The sequence below is a fragment of the Apodemus sylvaticus genome, chromosome 9 (assembly GCF_947179515.1).
Source record: "Apodemus sylvaticus chromosome 9, mApoSyl1.1, whole genome shotgun sequence".
NCBI lineage: Eukaryota > Metazoa > Chordata > Mammalia > Rodentia > Muridae > Apodemus > Apodemus sylvaticus.
Window position 1 is genome coordinate 93,370,976 of NC_067480.1, and position 18,457 is coordinate 93,389,432.

General features: G+C 37.5%; 1 protein-coding gene across 2 annotated transcripts in view; it reads right to left on the reverse strand.

Annotated features, from left to right (window-relative positions):
- Smap1 (small ArfGAP 1) overlaps positions 1-18,457 on the reverse strand; it is a 76,000-nt gene that overhangs the window by 11,637 nt on the left and 45,906 nt on the right. Inside the window, exons 3-6 of one of the 2 annotated variants that reach the window (XM_052192597.1) lie at positions 13,911-13,996; positions 12,680-12,755; positions 8,040-8,120; positions 2,797-2,877 (exon numbers count right to left, since the gene is read on the reverse strand). In XM_052192597.1, coding sequence (XP_052048557.1) covers positions 2,797-2,877; positions 8,040-8,120; positions 12,680-12,755; positions 13,911-13,996 — 324 coding nt within the window. The remainder of the gene's footprint in view (positions 1-2,796; positions 2,878-8,039; positions 8,121-12,679; positions 12,756-13,910; positions 13,997-18,457) is intronic. The other variant, XM_052192598.1, reaches the window with a different exon arrangement.

Consider the following 18,457-nt stretch of genomic DNA (forward strand, 5'->3'; position numbering starts at 1 on the left):
TACATATAAATTAAGATCAGTTTGTTTTGTTATAAATTTTTTTGACATTGTCTCAATATGTAGCACAAACTGGCCTCAAATTCCTGCTTCCCTATTCTGGCTGCTGGCATTACAGTGTATATCACACCCAGGTAAAATTAAACTTTAATCATAGTCACTGAGTTCTTCCTGACTCTAAAGTCCACACTCTTTTTATTATAACATGATACCAAAATAAACCCTTAAGTTTCTTTTATGTCAGATATTTGTTTACAGCAACAACAGTAACTAAAACAATAAGGTAATAATAAACTTCTCAGTAGCCACTGTTTCGAAAGATGGGCTCCACCAATTATTATATGCGACCTTGAGCCAATTTTTTTCTGAATTTTCTATTTCTTTTTTGCATTAATACATATTAATTTTGCATAATCAGCGTATGAAGCTTCCCAGGATTATACGTGCAACACGCTGAGCACCACGAGCAGCACTTAGTAGGAACATTAGTGCTGACTCTAGCTCTCACCTGTTCCCCTCCTTCTGGATGTTAGAGAACACACTGCTCACAGTGTGTCACTGGCCATAGTATGTGCTGGCAAGGCAGGCTGCTCAGTGCATTCTAAGCTTAGCTACGCCTTACCAGCAGTGTAACCAGGAAGAAATTGCCACCTTGTATCTCTTAGGTTCTTACAGTGAGTGTAAAGATAAACTTATCAGCATCAAGCACTGCCCGGACTATGAAATAATCCATCTAACGCGCTCAAAATGACATCTAAGTGCAAACTACCTTAGGCACTCAGTAAAGTTCTAGAAGACTCCATTCTTCTCAGCAACACATCTAATTTAATTGTTGAGCCTTATACCTTGCTGAACTATTCTTAACAGTAAGCTTTAACTCAGTAAAACCACTTTCTATCAAAGCACTCACTGAAAAGGTATTTCCTCATTTTCTATTTAAGAAAATTTCTAATTTACAAAAAGGATTGAATAGCTTGCCAGCTTGCTGAGCAAAAGGCTTTCGTTCATTATGTAGGAAATGAAAGCTGTTCACATAAAGCAATTGGATTTCTTCCTTATCTTACTGCTTCACTTGCAATAAAACTTTAAAAGACTACAAAAACATTTCAGATATTCCATGGGGAAAAAGTATTTCCAATTTACTACAAAGCCTGTAACAGAATCTAAAATATGACTTTCTACCACAATGTGTGTATGTGTGTGTAAGTGTGTGTGTGTGAGTGTTTGTGTATGTGTGTGTATCGATGACTCATTATCATTATCATTTTAGCTACTTTAATAGTAATCAAATATTAAAAAGCAATTACAACTTGAGCAGTCCCTCATGTTAGGCCTCAGGGTACTTTATTATATAGGTATTTAACTATTACTGTCATCATCATATTGCGTCCTATAAGGCAGTAACTTATTTTAGCCACTCAATGCTTTCTGGATTATACCATGTGAAATAGTAAGAACACAGTAGACCATCTTCGCTGTAAAAAAAAAAGTTATGGCAAGCTAATTATGTACTCATTTTAAGTTAACCTTTCAAATGTCCAGATCAGGTGGTAGACATTTGAGAAGCAGCCCTGGATACTTCACAGATATTCAATGTTCAAGACTATTTATAACTCTTTGAGAGTAGCACTCATTCCAGTCACTAACAAGAGACTGGACCAGTAAATTTTATGTATGTAATTTATGCTTCAATAAGGTTGACTTTTAAATCTTCAAAAGGTAAAATCAAGGACACTGACTTATTAATTATTCTCTTTCCATGTCTCCACACATATATGATGAAATTATTCAAAACCAATGCATAATTAATTATACAGCCATTTTCTTTACAAAAATGATGATCTCCTTAACTCTAGCTTGTCTATTACACCTTTCTTATATACAACTGCCAAAATAATCTTGAACAAAATAAAGCCTCTAAGTTAGGTGCACTATGTTCTTAGAAACCCACATATTAGCCAGGGAGGTGCTCACACCTATCAGCTCAGCACTTAAGAGGCTGAGGAAGGAGTTAAGTGTTTGGTCTGGAGCTAAAGAGATGGCAGAGCTCACAGCTGCTGAAGATGTCTGTTTCCATGGAAGCCTGGTTGATCCAAGTCCAATTGGCAGAACCCGTACGGTAGGAGAGAACCAACTACAGCACGTTGTCCTCTGACCTCCACACTCTGGAGGAAAACCGTACACTTGTTGGAACACACACACACAACACATCAATTCAAATGTAACCATTTGTAATAGCCAGAGCTATAGAAGGGAGGGATGAGGAAAGAGAAAACAGGAACCAAGTTCACTCCACAGCCTCTCCTCAACCAGAAAATAAATGCAGGTGATGTGAGCGTACTCTACCGCTCTGACTGTCCTGGTCACTGCTCCTCAGGCACAGAGGGACACAGATTTGTCTAAACTCACACTTTATTTCCAGTTTCCAAAACCATCTTCAGACTGCCTTCTCAGTCCTGCATCTTCTTTCTTTCTACAGTGAAATTACTCATGCTTCATATGAAATCCTCTCTGAGCTTTTAGGTCTGATCTCTTTATCTTGTCAATGTCTACTGCAGTCTCACTGTGCATGGCATTCATGGGGTCTCAGAAGGGAATACTTGTTTTGTGAGGCTCTCAGATGGTATACACCCGCATTTCTGTCTGACTAGAAATAGGCTATGCCCAGAATGGAGGATTAACTGTGTAATTACTTGCTGAAAGACAAATGTTTGGAATTTCATAAATATCCATAAAATCTTTAATATAGGCATACAATAAGACTGTAATCTTATATTATTTTTAAAAAAGAACTGTTACCTTTTCAGTTGTTAGTGGTTTGGCAGGTTTTTCTGGCTCCTTTTCTCTCTTTTTCTCGTCCTTTTTTTTTTCCTTTTCTTTCTAAAACATAGCCCAAAGTTTTCATAAATTTACATTTTTGAACTTTTAGAAGGTTTTAGTTTTTGTTTTATTAGTTTAAATCATCATTTGAGAAAGACAGACATATAAAGTGCATCTATTGTCCTGAAATCTGAAAGTCAAAAGCAATTTCATTTTCTCATCAAGGTTATATGCTAAATGACAATACAGGATTACTCAAAACTTAAGGAGTGAAACAATTTAAACTTCAGAATTTGTTTTAAATGGTGAGAACTCCAGTCAGCAAATTCTCATGTTTATATCAAGTTGCATAACTATGTATGTAGACAGAAAAGCATCTATATGCATATATGTATATATGTATATGTGTGTATCTATGAGTGTATATAAAATATATATGTGTAAGAAGTAAACTAACTGATAGGACTTTTTTTTTTTTCAGACAGTGTCAGTATTTAGCCCTAGCTATTCTGGAATTTGTACACCAGACTGTCCTGGAACTCAAGAAATCTGCTTGTCTCTGCCTCCCAGGTGCTTGGATTAAAGGCATGCACCACATGTCCAACAGGACAGACTTGCATTATGATATAAAGTAATATTGTATCAGGAAAACACGGGAGTTAAAATACCAAATTATCTTAATTTCCAAAGTAACCACAAAATATTTTCAGGTCGCTGTCATAGTTTTATGTACTTATAAACAAATATAGAAAAGTTTTCATTAAAAATTCTAAGGACAGTGCATTTATTATACATATATATATACACATGCATAGGGAGAGAGAGATTAGTTTTAAAAGACAAGTACATAACCAGTCAAGTTATCACAGAGCAAATCCATAGCTCCCTTCAAGTCTGTAGTGGCCTCTGTCAGTGCTTGTTTATTTTCCACAGCCAAATCAGCAGAGAGCAGTGCAATTCCTAGGCTATGATGTAGACTAACCAAGATCCAAAGGACGCATAACATTTATATAACATTCAAAAGCAACAAGAACACGTTCTTTGGAAGTATGAATGCCAGCATAAAGCTACACAGTAATAAAATAGTCTAAAGCACATGCTTGCACACATAAGAACACAACCCTGACAGTAGCAGTGGTGGACAGGTCAGGGTATTAACTACCTCTACGTACAAGGAGCAAAGCAATTAAAAGAAAGTCAGATGAGAGATCCTGACATGACAACAACATTCAGTTTGCACACTGATAGACAATAGCTACATAGTGCTTGCTTATAAGTATCCATTAAAGTCAACATAAATTTAATGTACATTTATTTTTTAAAGGCATGGAAACAGAATAGTGTAAACTATAAAGCAGACACCAATATGAGAAATTATATGCTCAGTACATGCAGCAAAATATAAAGGATAAAGAAACTTTGGTACTCATCCAAAATCTTAAAAAAAATGACAAGTTTATTCATGACATAAATAGAATAGCAATGCCTTCAACTATAAGCTAAAGAACAGCAGCCAAATTGTACAGCAAGTCTCCTGCTACCCTGTCCTTTCAGTGGCAAGCAGTGAGTCATAGTAAACTGGTGAGTGTGTTTGTGTAGACACCAACAAATAGTGCACGTGCAGCACAATGAGAATACAGGCTAAGCGTCAGGAGCCTTTTCTTAGTGTGCATTATCAACTGGAAGCACGTAGTTAGTTGGAAAGAGCGACCTTCAACTGAACAACTCCCTTGGTCAAACTAGTCTGTTGCTGTGTGTGTGATAGCTTGTCTTAACTGTTGTGGGAGGGCTTACCCCCTCCCCACACCATGAGTGTCCCTCCCTACAGGCGGGGCCTGGGTCATATCACAAAGCTGAGTACAAACAAGCAGCATCCCTCCATGCTCTGCTCGGAGTTCCTGCTTAGGTTCCTCTGCCCACTTCTCTCAATAATCAACTGTGAACTTCGAGTGTAAACAAAAATCAACTCTTTCCTCATCTAAATTGCTATTGGTCATGGTATTTATTATAGCAACAGAAAAGCAAATTTTTTACCTAAATAAAAAGTTGCTATTTAAGGCTCCTTATAAGACTACAATCCTCTTTTCAAGAACAAAATAAATGCAATCATGCTTTTCAAGAACAAAATAAATGCAACATAAAGTTATACTTTCTGAATACCTAAAGTGCTAAAGCAATCTATTTCAACTACCATATATCAAACTGGTGTAGAATAGGAGGACATCTAGAAAGTAGGTTATTTCTCAGAATACTTTTTTATCTGCCCAACTACTTGGGTACTTTTTTTCTGGGTGGCTGACATCATTGTTCTTCCCATGGGGCTGCAAACCTCTTCAGCTCCTCCAGTCCTCCTTCTAACTCCTCCATTGGGGACCCCACACTCAGTCCAATGGTTGGTTGCTGGCTTCTGCCTCTGTATCTGTAAGGCTCTGGCAGGGCCCCTCCGGAGACAGCCATAACAGGTTCCTTTCAGTATGCACTTCTTGTCATCCATAATAGTGTCGGGTTTGGTGACTGTTTATAGGATGAATCCCCAGGTAGGACAGTCTCTGGATGGCCTTTCCCTCAGTCTCTGCTCTACATTTTGTCTCCATAATTGCAACAAGTCTTTTATAAATTGTAAAACATCTTCTAGATGTAACTAGTAGTGTTTAGTGAGAAAAGCCGCCCTGTCCTTCACCTCTCAGAGCTGTTAGTTATTTCTATAGTTGGGATGTTTGTGGCCACTTCAAAATACATATGTTGAGACTCAATCCCCAACACTGTGAGACAGGTCTAAGAGTTGAGGGCCTCTGGGGGGTGATTAAGTCACAAAAGTAGAACCCTTGTGACTGGGATTAGTGTCCTTGTACAAGAGGCCCCAGCGTGAGTCTTACCCATTTTCACCAAGTGAGATCACAGCAAGATGTCAGTCTATGAATAAGCAAGGGAGCCCAAACTAGACACATGGCCTTGGTCTTGAGCTCTACAGCCTCCAGAACTGTGAGAACAGATTCCTGCTGTTCATAAGCTACAGCACAGATGGTATTTTGATACAGCAACCCCCCTTCAGAAACAAAGTTATTTTTCAAGGAAAGCATCAAAAATGGAAAAGGCTGCTATCTCAATCACCAGATTGGTGGGCATATATGAAAGCACCCAAAATAAATGTACTTAGTTCCATTTAACAGGGACAAAGTGAATGCCTTGACTTCCCTTTACACTAGAAGCTCAGCTAATGAAACAGCTGATTCCAGTTTCAGAATCCAACTTCAGAATCACCTGGGCTCAGCGGCAGCATTAACAACTTCAGCTCTAAAATAGGATCATAGCGTTTGACCCAGAGATGGCGCTTATGCGCATAATCAAAACCTGAAAAAGAAGAGGAGGAGGGGAGGAAGAAAAAGAAAGAACAGGGTGAAGAGGAAAGAAAAGGGGAAAGAAGTAAAAGAAAAAAGGAGAGAAGAAACAGGTAAAAAAGAAAAGGAAAGGAGAGGACAGGACAGGACAAGTATGGTGACACACACTGTAATCTCATGACTCAGGAAGAAGAGCAGAAGTTTAAGGTCACCCTGAACTACATTGAAACCTTGTCTCAAAATAAGGGAAGAGAAAGGGGAAGAAAGGAGGGAAAACAGGAAAAAGAACAGAGCCCCCCGCCCACCCAAACTTAAACTGAACATTCAAATTGCCAGAGCCTGTTCACCATGTACCCTGCGCTGCATGCTCTGGTAACTTGCTATCCTCATGGAAATGGCTTTGGCGGCTCAGGAAGCTATTCAGACTCTACTTCTCATACCTCCCTCCGTACCTCTGAGCTGTAAACTGTATGTCCAAGTATCTACTAGGCATCTGTAACTTCATACTTAACATGCCCAACTTTTATTCATCTGCTGTTCCTTTTTTCTCTTCAAGTCGGATCCTTTTCTCCAGCATGCATCCTTATCTCACTGTAGGCCACTATCACCTGGAAATGCTCAAGTTAGGAAAGGAAGCAAGGCTTCCAAAGCACCAACCTCCAGTTATTAAATACCACACAGTCCAACTCAAGATTTCTCAAAACTGCCCTCTTCTTTTCTCTGCCCCATTTTAGCAGCTGTCTCTGTCAATCTTTTCCTGGATTAAGTCTGGTTTCTAAAGCTTTTCTTCACTCATAACCACAAAATTCACTTCCCCAAGAGCCCATAGAACAGAGTCAGAATGTGAAAATCTGATCCTTCACCTCTTTCCCCTTAACACTCACCATTAAAGCACCACAGCCTTCAGATGAAGGACAATCGCCTTCAGGGGATTCTTAAGGTCTTTCCCCATACTTCACTCCCTCTTGCATTCCTATTTCCTTCATACTATTCAATCTGCAAGTCCTGAAACTGCACTCCAACCATACTTTCTCCACAAGCTGCTTTCTCTACATGGAATACCTCCTGATCCTTAGAAGTAGCTAGTGCCTATTCAGAATACAAAATGCATCAGAAGTTTATTTTCTGTATTAACAGTAGCTAAGCTCTCTTAATCACAGCATATATACATTGCATTATAAACCACTGCATAAGTTAACCTATTTTCCCCATTAGCCAGTAAAGTCTGCAAGGTTACAGTTACATCTTATTTGCCTTTCTGTCCCACAAGTCTACTATGCCATTCATCAAGAAGTAGACACGGGAAAAGGTAGAATCAAAGAAAATTCTCTCAAATGTGTGCATGCAAGACTTGAAGAATACAGAGTGGTTGTAACTTAGGTTAGCACCTTTACTCAGAGCATACACTAACAATCATTACTGACCATTCTAAATTCACCATCCAATAAAATATTTTTCTATATAACAGTTGATATTTCTTCAAAAAAAATCTGACATTAGCTTTCAAATGTTTATAGCAACAACACAACAGTCAGAATAGGGTTTGTTTTTTCACCAAAAACCTACAGATCAAAGAGTTCAATAATGTATCTTTTAAATTCCTAAGGTAGTAATGTATATAGCAATAGAGAAGTTACATAATAACAGTTACATATGGTAACAGTTCCCAAGTCAGTCACTCTGAAGTTAAATATGGCCTGAACCCCATTCAATCATACCAAATGCACAGAACAAGATTCAGCAAATTAATGTATTTGGCATTTTTCATTCTGGAGATCATTCAAAACACGAATTCTACTGGTGTTCCTAAAATCACAGCATTGTGCAGGGAAGCCCACCTAGCAATCAACAGTACAAATGCACATGAGGAAAACATTACTATACCTCTAATTTGTTTTTATCAACAGCAGCTTGCAGAGAAGGAGAGGATACCAAAGGCTGAAGAGGGGCGTCAGAAGAGGAAATCTAGATGTGCAGATGCAAAGTGAGGAGGGAAAAAGAAGAGAAGGCGGTGATCAAAACCCACAGACATCAGAAAAGAAACAAACACTCATGCATTTCTGATAAAAGTAGTTAAAAGAATGTTAACAAAGTAAAATATTGCATCAAGAATAGGTATGTCTTAAAAACAATGTCTACGTGAAATATTTAAAAAAGACATAGTAGAGAATCATATATATTTAAAATGGATTTTTCTAAGCTATAAAATTTAAATTGTATTTACACAAGATCCTAACAAAACTATCTGAAGTATAATTTTCTGATTTGCAGTCAAGGGTTACCACTGAAACTCTAGTTAGTTTGAAGTAAGAAAAAAGTTTATACAAATGTAGGATAGAATAAAAATGTTTTTTTGTTGTTGATAATAACCTTAAGAATGGAAAATAAAGCAGGGGAAGTAGTAACAGTTAATTAAATTTTAGCCCGATGTTTAAAAAAGCCTAGGCAAAGAGTGGGAGAAAAGGCTGGGTTAGTGTAACAGCTGAGTAGCAAGAGTTCTTACAAAGTACTTTAGTCTCGTGTAACAGTTGAGTAGCCAGAGACTTACTAAAAAGTAATGAATTCATGTCATCCTGAAGCTGGGCATGCAAACAGAAGTCCCAGGGCTGCCCTGTTGGGTCATTAAAGTCCCGAGACTCAGTTCACCTGAAAGCTTTGCACAGGTCTTCCTAGACAACTTCTACATGCAGAGATAACTAACGAAAGGATTCTCTTCCTCCTCTCTTTACTGCAGAAATATAACTGAGTATGTTTACAACACTCATGGCATATCTTTTGCCTGTGGGGATTTGAAGGAGCTTTTCAGATGGGCCGTCATATAATGTCAAAATATGACTCAAAGGTGCCAAGTCCTCCTTCAATCTACTAGTTAATTATAAGAGGAGTTCTTGAACCACCTCAGAAGTTTGTTTCCCCCTTGTATAGTGTTGGATCTGGTGTAATTGTGTAAACTAGCCACTTAATATTAACCAAGCCCTACATAAAAGAAAATGCACATCACGGGAAATGTAGATACTCCATTAAGAGAATGTCAAACTAGCCAGGAATGGTGCCATCCACCATTAATCCGCAGCACTCAGAGGCAGAGGCAGAGGCTGGTGGATCCTTATGAATTCCAGGCCAAGGAGGGTACAGAATGAGATGCTATGTAAAAGAAGAGAGAGGATTGGGTCAAACTGTACTTTAGAGCCTGACGTAAAGCTGGTAGTTCCTAGAGATATTTATTAAATTTCATGTGAATGTGGGATTAAAAACATAAGGTCACTGATTAGGTAACTTGTACCATAAAACTTCTTTGTACAAACCTGTAAAAAAAAAAAAGCAGAACATAAAAACATGAAAGGTGAGAGAGGCATTCAGAATATCTAGAAACAAAAGGAAAATCTATTATTAAAGTGACAGTTGTCTCTTCAGGAGGTGTAAGAGAGGACAAGAGAGGCAAGTATGCTGTCTTGGAAGATCTCAATTTCATGAAACCATCCCTTCTCAACCCTCACCAGCTGCCCTACCAGGTGACAAAGAGCACTAATGTCACCTGGGAGTCCCCTGACTTCCCCAGTCCACTCTGTATACTAAGTTATTCTCACATGCAAACTTCATCTTCAGTAATTTACACACATTACATAAGGACAAAGTGCAAACTCCTTACCTAGATCACACTAGTGCACTGTATTCCCCTTTCCTTCTCTGAGCTGGTACACTTTGCTAGTCAGTCACCTACAGCTCCTCCTGCTCTCAACTCCAGTCTGCCCTTACTGACTTGTGGGTGCCTTTGCTTTTTCTGCTCTCCAGTTCAAATGCCCACTTTAGTAGTTCTTTCTTCCTGATCTCACATGGCTTTTTCTAGGAATCTAAGTATTCATTGATTGTTCCTCACTGGTACATAGCCCAGGTTGGTCTTTAACTCATTCTGTAGCCCAGGCAGACCTTAACCTTGGGATCCTTCTGCCTCAGGCTCTTGACTGAGATTCTAGGTCAGCATCACCAGGGCAGCCGACTGAAGGCATTCCATATAACTAGAGATAAATCCCTAGCAATAAGAAGCCTCCACTCTAGCTTCTCTCATCACCATGATGGATTCCAGTGGCTTGGTTGACAGCTAGAGGCAGAGGCAGAGGCACGACACTTTAGAAAAAAATGGCATTCACCACAACTGTTTTGCTGCAGTTTATTACTTTATATTTTGTCATGTTTTGAAATATATAGAAAATCAAGAAGTAAATCCCGATTTTGCTTTGAAATTGCCTTATGGATCACTCTTGAAATAAGAAAACAAATTAAAAGCAGTAACATATATCTTGACAACATTAAGATTAACATCTGAAACGGAAAGCATAATTTATAAAAAAATAAGACATTAAAGCAAATTAGAGGTACTTAACACAGGAGTGATAGCCACATAAAACTCAGTAGTAATGAAACACAGCTCTTACTCAGAGTACAGCTAATACAGTGGTGCCCACAATAGCCCACTTCTTTCAGGATATAACTTAGATATACAAACTCATATTCTGTCTCATATTTTTAAAATCTGGTCTAGCCTCTACTTAGTATCCTAGAAGACTGTGAGCATGGGTTATGTGTAAATAACTTCTGGATTTTCATTTCACTAGTAATATAAGCTCAGCAGTATGTAACCTTTCACTTTAAAATATTTTACCTCCAAGCCTACAAAAAAAATAGGAAAATATAGTATCCATGACTGTATAAACATCATTAATAGTCATCACATGTTAACAACATGCCACGTTGGTTCTCTCTTCACACTCATGCACACACATATGCAGACTGACAAGATTTCACTGAACTCTTTGAAAATGAGTTACAAATACCATGATATTTAATCCTAAGTGTTACATTTTACTACATGTCTCCTATGAATAAAAAAATTATCCTAACAAAGCATATCTTATATCTAAAAGGGAAGAACATTTTTCATCCAAAAATAAAACCCATACAAATTACTATATAACCAAAAACAAAATTTCAAGTAAAAAGATTTAAAATTTCACATTTCAGAATTTAATAAACAGTAATGTATTTTATAAAATATTCTAAATAATGTACTATTTCATAAGAATATTCATTAAGTATATAATTATTTCACTTAAGGATTAAATGAGCCTTAAACTTAAGCACATTATAAGTATCATCCTCAATGCTGCTGATTTTCATTTATCCTTCAATAGCTTTTGTCTATTATGCCCGGTGATGGTGTAGTTCACAGGACTACAGGGTTATCTCAGCTCCAAAATCTCCAGGCATTCTGATACCTGGTTCCCTGTTGGTGGCTGCGTGGGGAGGCTTAGGGGGTGTGGCCATGAGAGAGTGAAGATTCTGGCATCTGCCCCTTGCTCTCTCTGCTTGCTTGAGTCTGAGCTGTAAGCCCTCAGCCCCCAGCCCTCAGCTCCAGATGTCACGCCTGCCTGCTGCCATGCTTCCCTCCTGTGCTGATGGGCTCTAAGGTCACTGGAACTCAACAGTCCGCCCCAAGTAAACCTTTCCTCCTGTAAGTTTCCTTCATCATGGTGCTTCACCACAGCAAAAGAAAATTAACTAAATAGGAATTAAAAGAAAAGGGCAGTTTACATGCAAGCCGAGATGGGAACTAATGTTTCAGAACTGCAGGACTCACAACTTCAAGAGATGAACCACTTTAAGGCTTGCTTATTAAACAAGGTATCAGATGCCAAAAGATGATTTCAACAATAAAGGCAATTATTACATAATGAACTGAGAGGAAAATTTTTAATCAGAAATAAAAACTAAATAGAAGTAGTTGGGTAATACTACAGTAAGGTAAGAACTATTAACATATTGTTTGCTAATAATCAAGGGAAGTGTCTAGCGTTAATATACTCTTGGGATATTCCTCATGTCTCAATAGACCTAACAAAATTCCAGTGGAAAAACAGACTACAAATTTTATTTATCATTCATTTGTAGAATTTGCAAAGTAATTTTTGTCCCCTCCCCCCCCTTTTTTTGTCTTCTCTTTAACTATAGAATTAATTCCTTTAATAAAAGGTCAATGTCTTAAGGTTTCCATGGCTGAGAAGAAGACACCATGACCAAGGCAACTTCTATAAGGACAGCATTTAATTGGGGCTGGCTCACAGGTTCAGAGGTTCAGTCCATTATCATCATGCCGGGAAGCACAGCAGTGCACAGGCAGACATAGTACTGGAGGAGCCGAGGGTTCTATATCTTGATCCAGAAACAGTCAGTAGAAGATTATTTTCTAGGCAGCTAGGACAAGGGTGTCAAAGCCTACTGCAACAGTGAAACACTTCCTCCAACAAGGTCAGGCCTCCTAATAGCGCCACTCCGAGCTAAGCATATTCAAACTACCACAGTCAAGTAAGCTGAACCCATACTACTTTACAAGTTCTCAACACTGTGATCAAAAAATCCCAATATTTAACTAGCCACAACTAACATGTTTTATAATAAACAAATTGAGCTGGATAGTTTGAAATCTACTTAACAAACATCAATTGGTGAAAGATGAAGGTTTTACTTACATTTGTGATAGCTATGGCATTTTTATCATAGTATTTCTTCTTTTCATATTTATCTCTGATGAAAAACTCTACTGCTCTGAAAACAGATAACTTAAGGAAAAAGTGAGTTCAGTCCCACATACGTTCCCCTTCATCTGTTTCCCTAAAAATGGCCCACTCTAATTTCTCTATTCTTTAATCTCCACTTGCTCATCCCTTCTGTACATGTTTCATAATCTACTTTTCCTTATCCACAGAATGTGTACTTATTTCAGGAAATTGCATCCAAAACAAACAAACAAAGAAACAAATCAGCCCAACTTAAAAAAAAAAAAAAAAACAGCATAGCTGCTAATTCTAATTCTAAAACCACCACTTCCAGCTCCCTCAGGTTAGCTCAGGTTCATTTTGCAATACTCTAGCATCCATGCTGTACTCAATACAGCAAAGTGTGTGCTACATGCTGTATATTGATATTTTTTAATTCCTCTCAACATCCAATTAATGTACTAGGTAAATGTACTATAATGTATTCGCTATTTTCACATCCTAAATGAATTATCAACTCAGAATAATTAAGTAGATTTTTCCTATCTTTCCAGCTATATCATGAATGGGTGAAACTCAGAATTTCCTATATGTTAAAATAGTGGCCAAATTTTTTCTTGCAAAGACAAGGATTGCACAAGTTCAGTAGCTACAACTAAGGTTTCCACTTACAACCAGAAAGCTTTTCAGAATTATCTTAGTAAACAATATTAAGAAAAAAAATTATACAAGGTCAAAGTTTACCTATTTTATACTGTTTTATAAGAATAAAGGACTCAGGTGGGTGAAAGCATTAAGACTTCCCTAATTATTAACAGAAAACTATTTAGGAAACATTACAATGCATTACAACAATTTGTTTTCAATTCCAAGGAAATCACTTAAAGAAGAGCTACGCTGGTTTGGGTTGTTCTCACTTCCCATGAACTGCTTACAGCAAAACCACTCAGAAAGCAGTCTACATCCCCACTCCTGGTTTCCATGGATAGCTCTCACTATGTAGCAAACCTGTACACTGGCACAGTTAGGACCTTACTCGTCTACCTCCTGAGCACTAGTGGAATTATATGTACTCCTGTGCAGGTAATTTCCATTTTAAATAATGATATTATAATACACTTCTTCCTAAATACCAATATACAATATTAATGGTAAAAGTGTGCTAACTCATTTTATACATACAATACACAAATTCAAAGGATACTGATCTGTCTGTGGTCTTCGAAAGTTCTCTGGAAGATTAGCTTCATAAAGTAGTCTTGCTTTAGTATTTCCCATATCTTGCATGCACTATAATAAAAAAGATGGCAAGTCTTTTCATTATTCACATAAAGTAATTCTGACACACATGTTCACAAATCCTAAGTAACAGTTACTATTTCCAACATATATTCTTCTCCTTAAGATAATTTAAATCCTAACTATAAGGTTAAATATTCAAGTTTCAAACAGAGGAATTATATTTAATACTTGATTTTACAAACACACGTGACTCCATGATTTCTTAAATAACCATTTACTGTGAAAGAACCCCTACTTTGTATTTAAAACTTCCTAAAACTGAAATTCCTGACATTTTGTGGACAGTTCTAATATTTACAAAAATGAAACACTTGAACAGTGCTGACATTTCCAGGACTAACAACTGAAGATCAAATTTACTACAGAGTTTATTCTTGAATTTTCCTAATTTATAGTTAGAAAGATTACCATGGAAGCCTGATAAAGAGAAGGTGCTGCCTAGAATTCCACATAAGTGAATTAGCTACTTTAGAATGATAACTCTTTGAGAGTCTACTCAAAGTTTTTCCCTCCAAACACCATCTTTTACTTTAATGACTCAATTCCACATAAAAGTATAGACTGCTGCTGTAGTGCTCTTCAGAGGTCCACTTGTTAAGGGCCTGCTTCCCAAAGTGACACCAGTGGGAGGCAATGGGACCTATAAGGGGGCCAGTGGAGCCCTTAGGCTCTGCTGACTCCCAGCAGGACAGTTTACTTCACCATGCACTCCCCATTGCCATCTACTGACCTCAATGAGTCAAAAGCAATAAAGCTTAATCGTGGACTAGCGCCTTCAGAACTATCACCTAAATAACATATTTTTGTCACAATTTAATCACTCCAAGTACACAAAGCTAATAACAAACTTCTCTCCCAAATATCTAAGAATTCAGGATCACAGAATCAGAAAGAACTGTTGGGGAGAATAAGGTTTCTAAAAGTACAACAGAGAACAACGGGACCGCGCGCCAAGCAGAGGAGCAGCGTAGATGAAGATGAAGATGAAATGTCAAACGGAAAGATGAAGACGAAGACGAAGAAGACAAAGAAGAAGGAAGAAGAAGAAGAAAGAAGAAGATGAAGAAAGCAGAAGGAAGAAGAAAGAAGAAGAAAGAAGAAAGAAGAAGAAAGAAGAAGGAAGAAGAAGAAGAAGAAGAAGAAGAAGAAGAAGAAGAAGAAGAAGAAGAAGAAGAAGAAGAAGAAGAAGAAGAAGAAGAAGAAGAAGAAGAAGAAGAAGAAGAAGAAGAGAGGCTTTAAAAGACAGCTATCATTTGGAAGTGAGAAAGAAGGTGGCACAAACCAGCTGTCCTCAGAGTTTCAAGATATCACACATTAGAACACAGAAAAGGCTCTGCTCCGTAATATACAAAAGAGAATACACCATGAATGTAATGTCACGCTTAGCCTCAGCTCTTTATGTGCATGTATTTCATTTACTGTGAATACATGTGCAAATACACAGCTCCATTTTAAACTACCCTGACATCGGTATTACATAAATTTTACACATAATAAAACTGAAATGGTAAGTAACTGGCCTAAGATTTTATAATTCAACTCCAAACAGAATCAACAGAAAGCACCAGTAGTCTAATTTTGGGCTCTGTGCAATACAACTAGGATTACTGATTTACAGGCTTACCAACACCAATCTCTGCCTCAGAGGCTCAGTTCTCATTTTACAGGTTGGGGCAGAGACATAAAGAGAGCACAGGATTGTTCTGCTCAATATACCAGGTTCTCTCTCAACCCTTTTTACCATTGTACAGATGGTCAGAATGCACACTCAGAAAATGTCACTGTAAGCAGACCATAATTGTTCTCTTCGTAGTTAGTGGGGTTGGGGTTGGGCTTGGTTTGAACTGATTTTGGATACAGGGACTTGTGTTGCCCATGCCAACCTGGAATTCACCATGCAGCTGGAGATTACTTAAACATCTGATCTTCAAAGTATACCACAGCACCTAGACTTGTCTTCATCATTAAAATATCACTACTGCTATTAAAAATATGGTTTAGTCTCTTATTCACAATACTTTAGAAAAAGAACTGACAGAAGAGGAAAATTGCAGTTGCTTGTTCTTTGGCAAATAATTCAGTTTTCCTGAGCTGGTGGAAGATAGCCATTTGGGGGAAGGGGACAAAGGGGACAATAAATGGCATGTTTCTCAAGAGAAAACAGAAGGACTAAAAAATGATTCAGTGGGTATAAGTGCCTGCTGCAAACCTTTTAACCTGAGATAGACCCCCAAAATCCACATGGTAGAAGGAGAAAACCCAAACCCAACCAACTACCTAGGAAAACAACAGTTACAGTTGTTGTATGATCTGATCATCTATACAACAGTAAAAAGGATTTAGAGAGAGCCTGTTGTACCTGTCCCACAGCCTGGTACCTCATGCCCATTCTATTCCTAATAAATAAGTGGGAAAAAAATTAAGAGAAAAAGTAAGCATCGAATTTTTAATTATTTGTAACCAAGAGGAAATGTACACTAGGGCTTATAAATGAGTTCTTTACTTTTACCATCTACTATCTGGGAATGCTGCTAGACTGTAAGTACTAGACATAGTTCTGAAAAACACATTTTCCCCACACCCCTGAAAAACACATTTTAAAACCTTTTTTCACTTTTCTAGGAGGAGAAATACTTGTATTCAAGCCATCAAAAATTTAAAATGTATTAAGTATTTTGAATATAATCCTGCTTTAGTAAGGCTGTATCATCTCTCAACAGCTTTTTCTATTTCACCCAGACCTAAATATAAAAAATGGATAAGTATGGATATTAAGTCAAAATTTCTATTAAGACTTTAAAAAACATGTTTTAAATGTTTTAAAACATTAACTTAAAATTAAGACTCTGAAAACACAAAAGTCAAGCATTTGGCTATCAGAATTACTGGTTCTAAGGAACGTTAACATAAGACTACAAGATCATATTAAATACAAAGTCGATGTCCATATATGCTTATAAAAAGAATATTGAGGGTCATCATTATGATATAAAGTATGTTCTACTTTAAAGCTAATGGTACTTACCTTTGCCATTAGATTCCATCTTTTCTTTAAGATTTCCGGTTCAAATCCCAATACCATCTTAAATTCATACTGTATTCATTTATATAACAATAAACAACAATTAAGAATCCCTTAACCTGCTACTAAAAGAACTGTGACCTTTTTTTAGTCTATAATTTTAGTTTTTCAATATAACCTATTACTTGGCACAAATGACAACACAGCAGAAAGCCAGACATTACTTCAGATTCAATTTCAAAAAGAAATACCAAAACCCTACTATAAACTGAATATTAACTTCAAAATTTGCTATGTAAACTTAATAGTCAAAAAGCATCATGCTCTAACATACTGATGTCAAAATGTAATATAGATGAAGCTCTTCTGTTTCTAAAATGCCATAAGTACCAAACAGTCTTAGTTTAGCATGAAAAACAAAACCTATATTCAACAATTTGATGTTTTAAGTTTTACAGGCCTCGTACTAGCTAGTGTATGCTGCCTGGTTGGTGGCTCGGTGTCTGAGAGATCTCTGGATTAGTTAAGACTGCTGGTCTTCTTATGGGGCTGCCCTTCTCTTCAACTTCTTCCAGCCTTTCCCTAATTTAACCACAGGGTCCCTGACTTCTGTCCGTTGGTTGAGTGTAAGTATCTGCATTGTCTCAGTCAACTGCTTGTTGGGCCTCCTAGAGGGCAGCCATGGTAGAGTCCTGCCTGTAAGCTCACCACAGCATCAGTATTAATGTCAGGCCTTGCAGCCTCCCCTTTGGGAGCTGGATCCCAACTTGGGCCTATCACTGAACTTCCTTTTCCTTCAGTCTCGTCTCCATTGAGACTGACTCAGGTCTGTCATCAAGCTCAGCAAGTGTCCTGACCCTCTGACCCATCTTGCTGGTCACAATACCCTCTCTTAGACTTAAAATTGATATTGAGATAGGCAAGTCAAACTAAAGGCTACCAATTTACCTCATAAAGGTTTTCTTACCAACAGCTAGGTAATAATAGAAATCTATACACATTTAGCTAATTACCTTTACACCTCATGCCAGAAAATATTAACAGTCAAAAACTGTACTAAAAATATTTCTTTCAGGATGAAAAGGAAACCTATCCTTCACATTTAACCTAGCATCCTGCCACATTCTTCTGAACTGAGACAAGAAAAAAGTGTGTCCTCTGAGGTTGGAGTACACTGCTAAAGAAAGCATGTGATTTAATAAGGCTAATAGTGCTGAGTGACTTTCTCATCCACAGATGACCACTGCAAACGTTTTCAAGCTACTATGTTAGCCAGAGAGGATGACGTTTACAATGAGAGAATCTGAGGAAGGGGACTGTCATCCTCATCTATGTATCTCTGCTTGCCCACTCAATAGTAAATCTCAGCTATGTACTTCTAGCGGCTAGTTAGTCTTGATACAAACCACTCTAGTAATGATAGACTT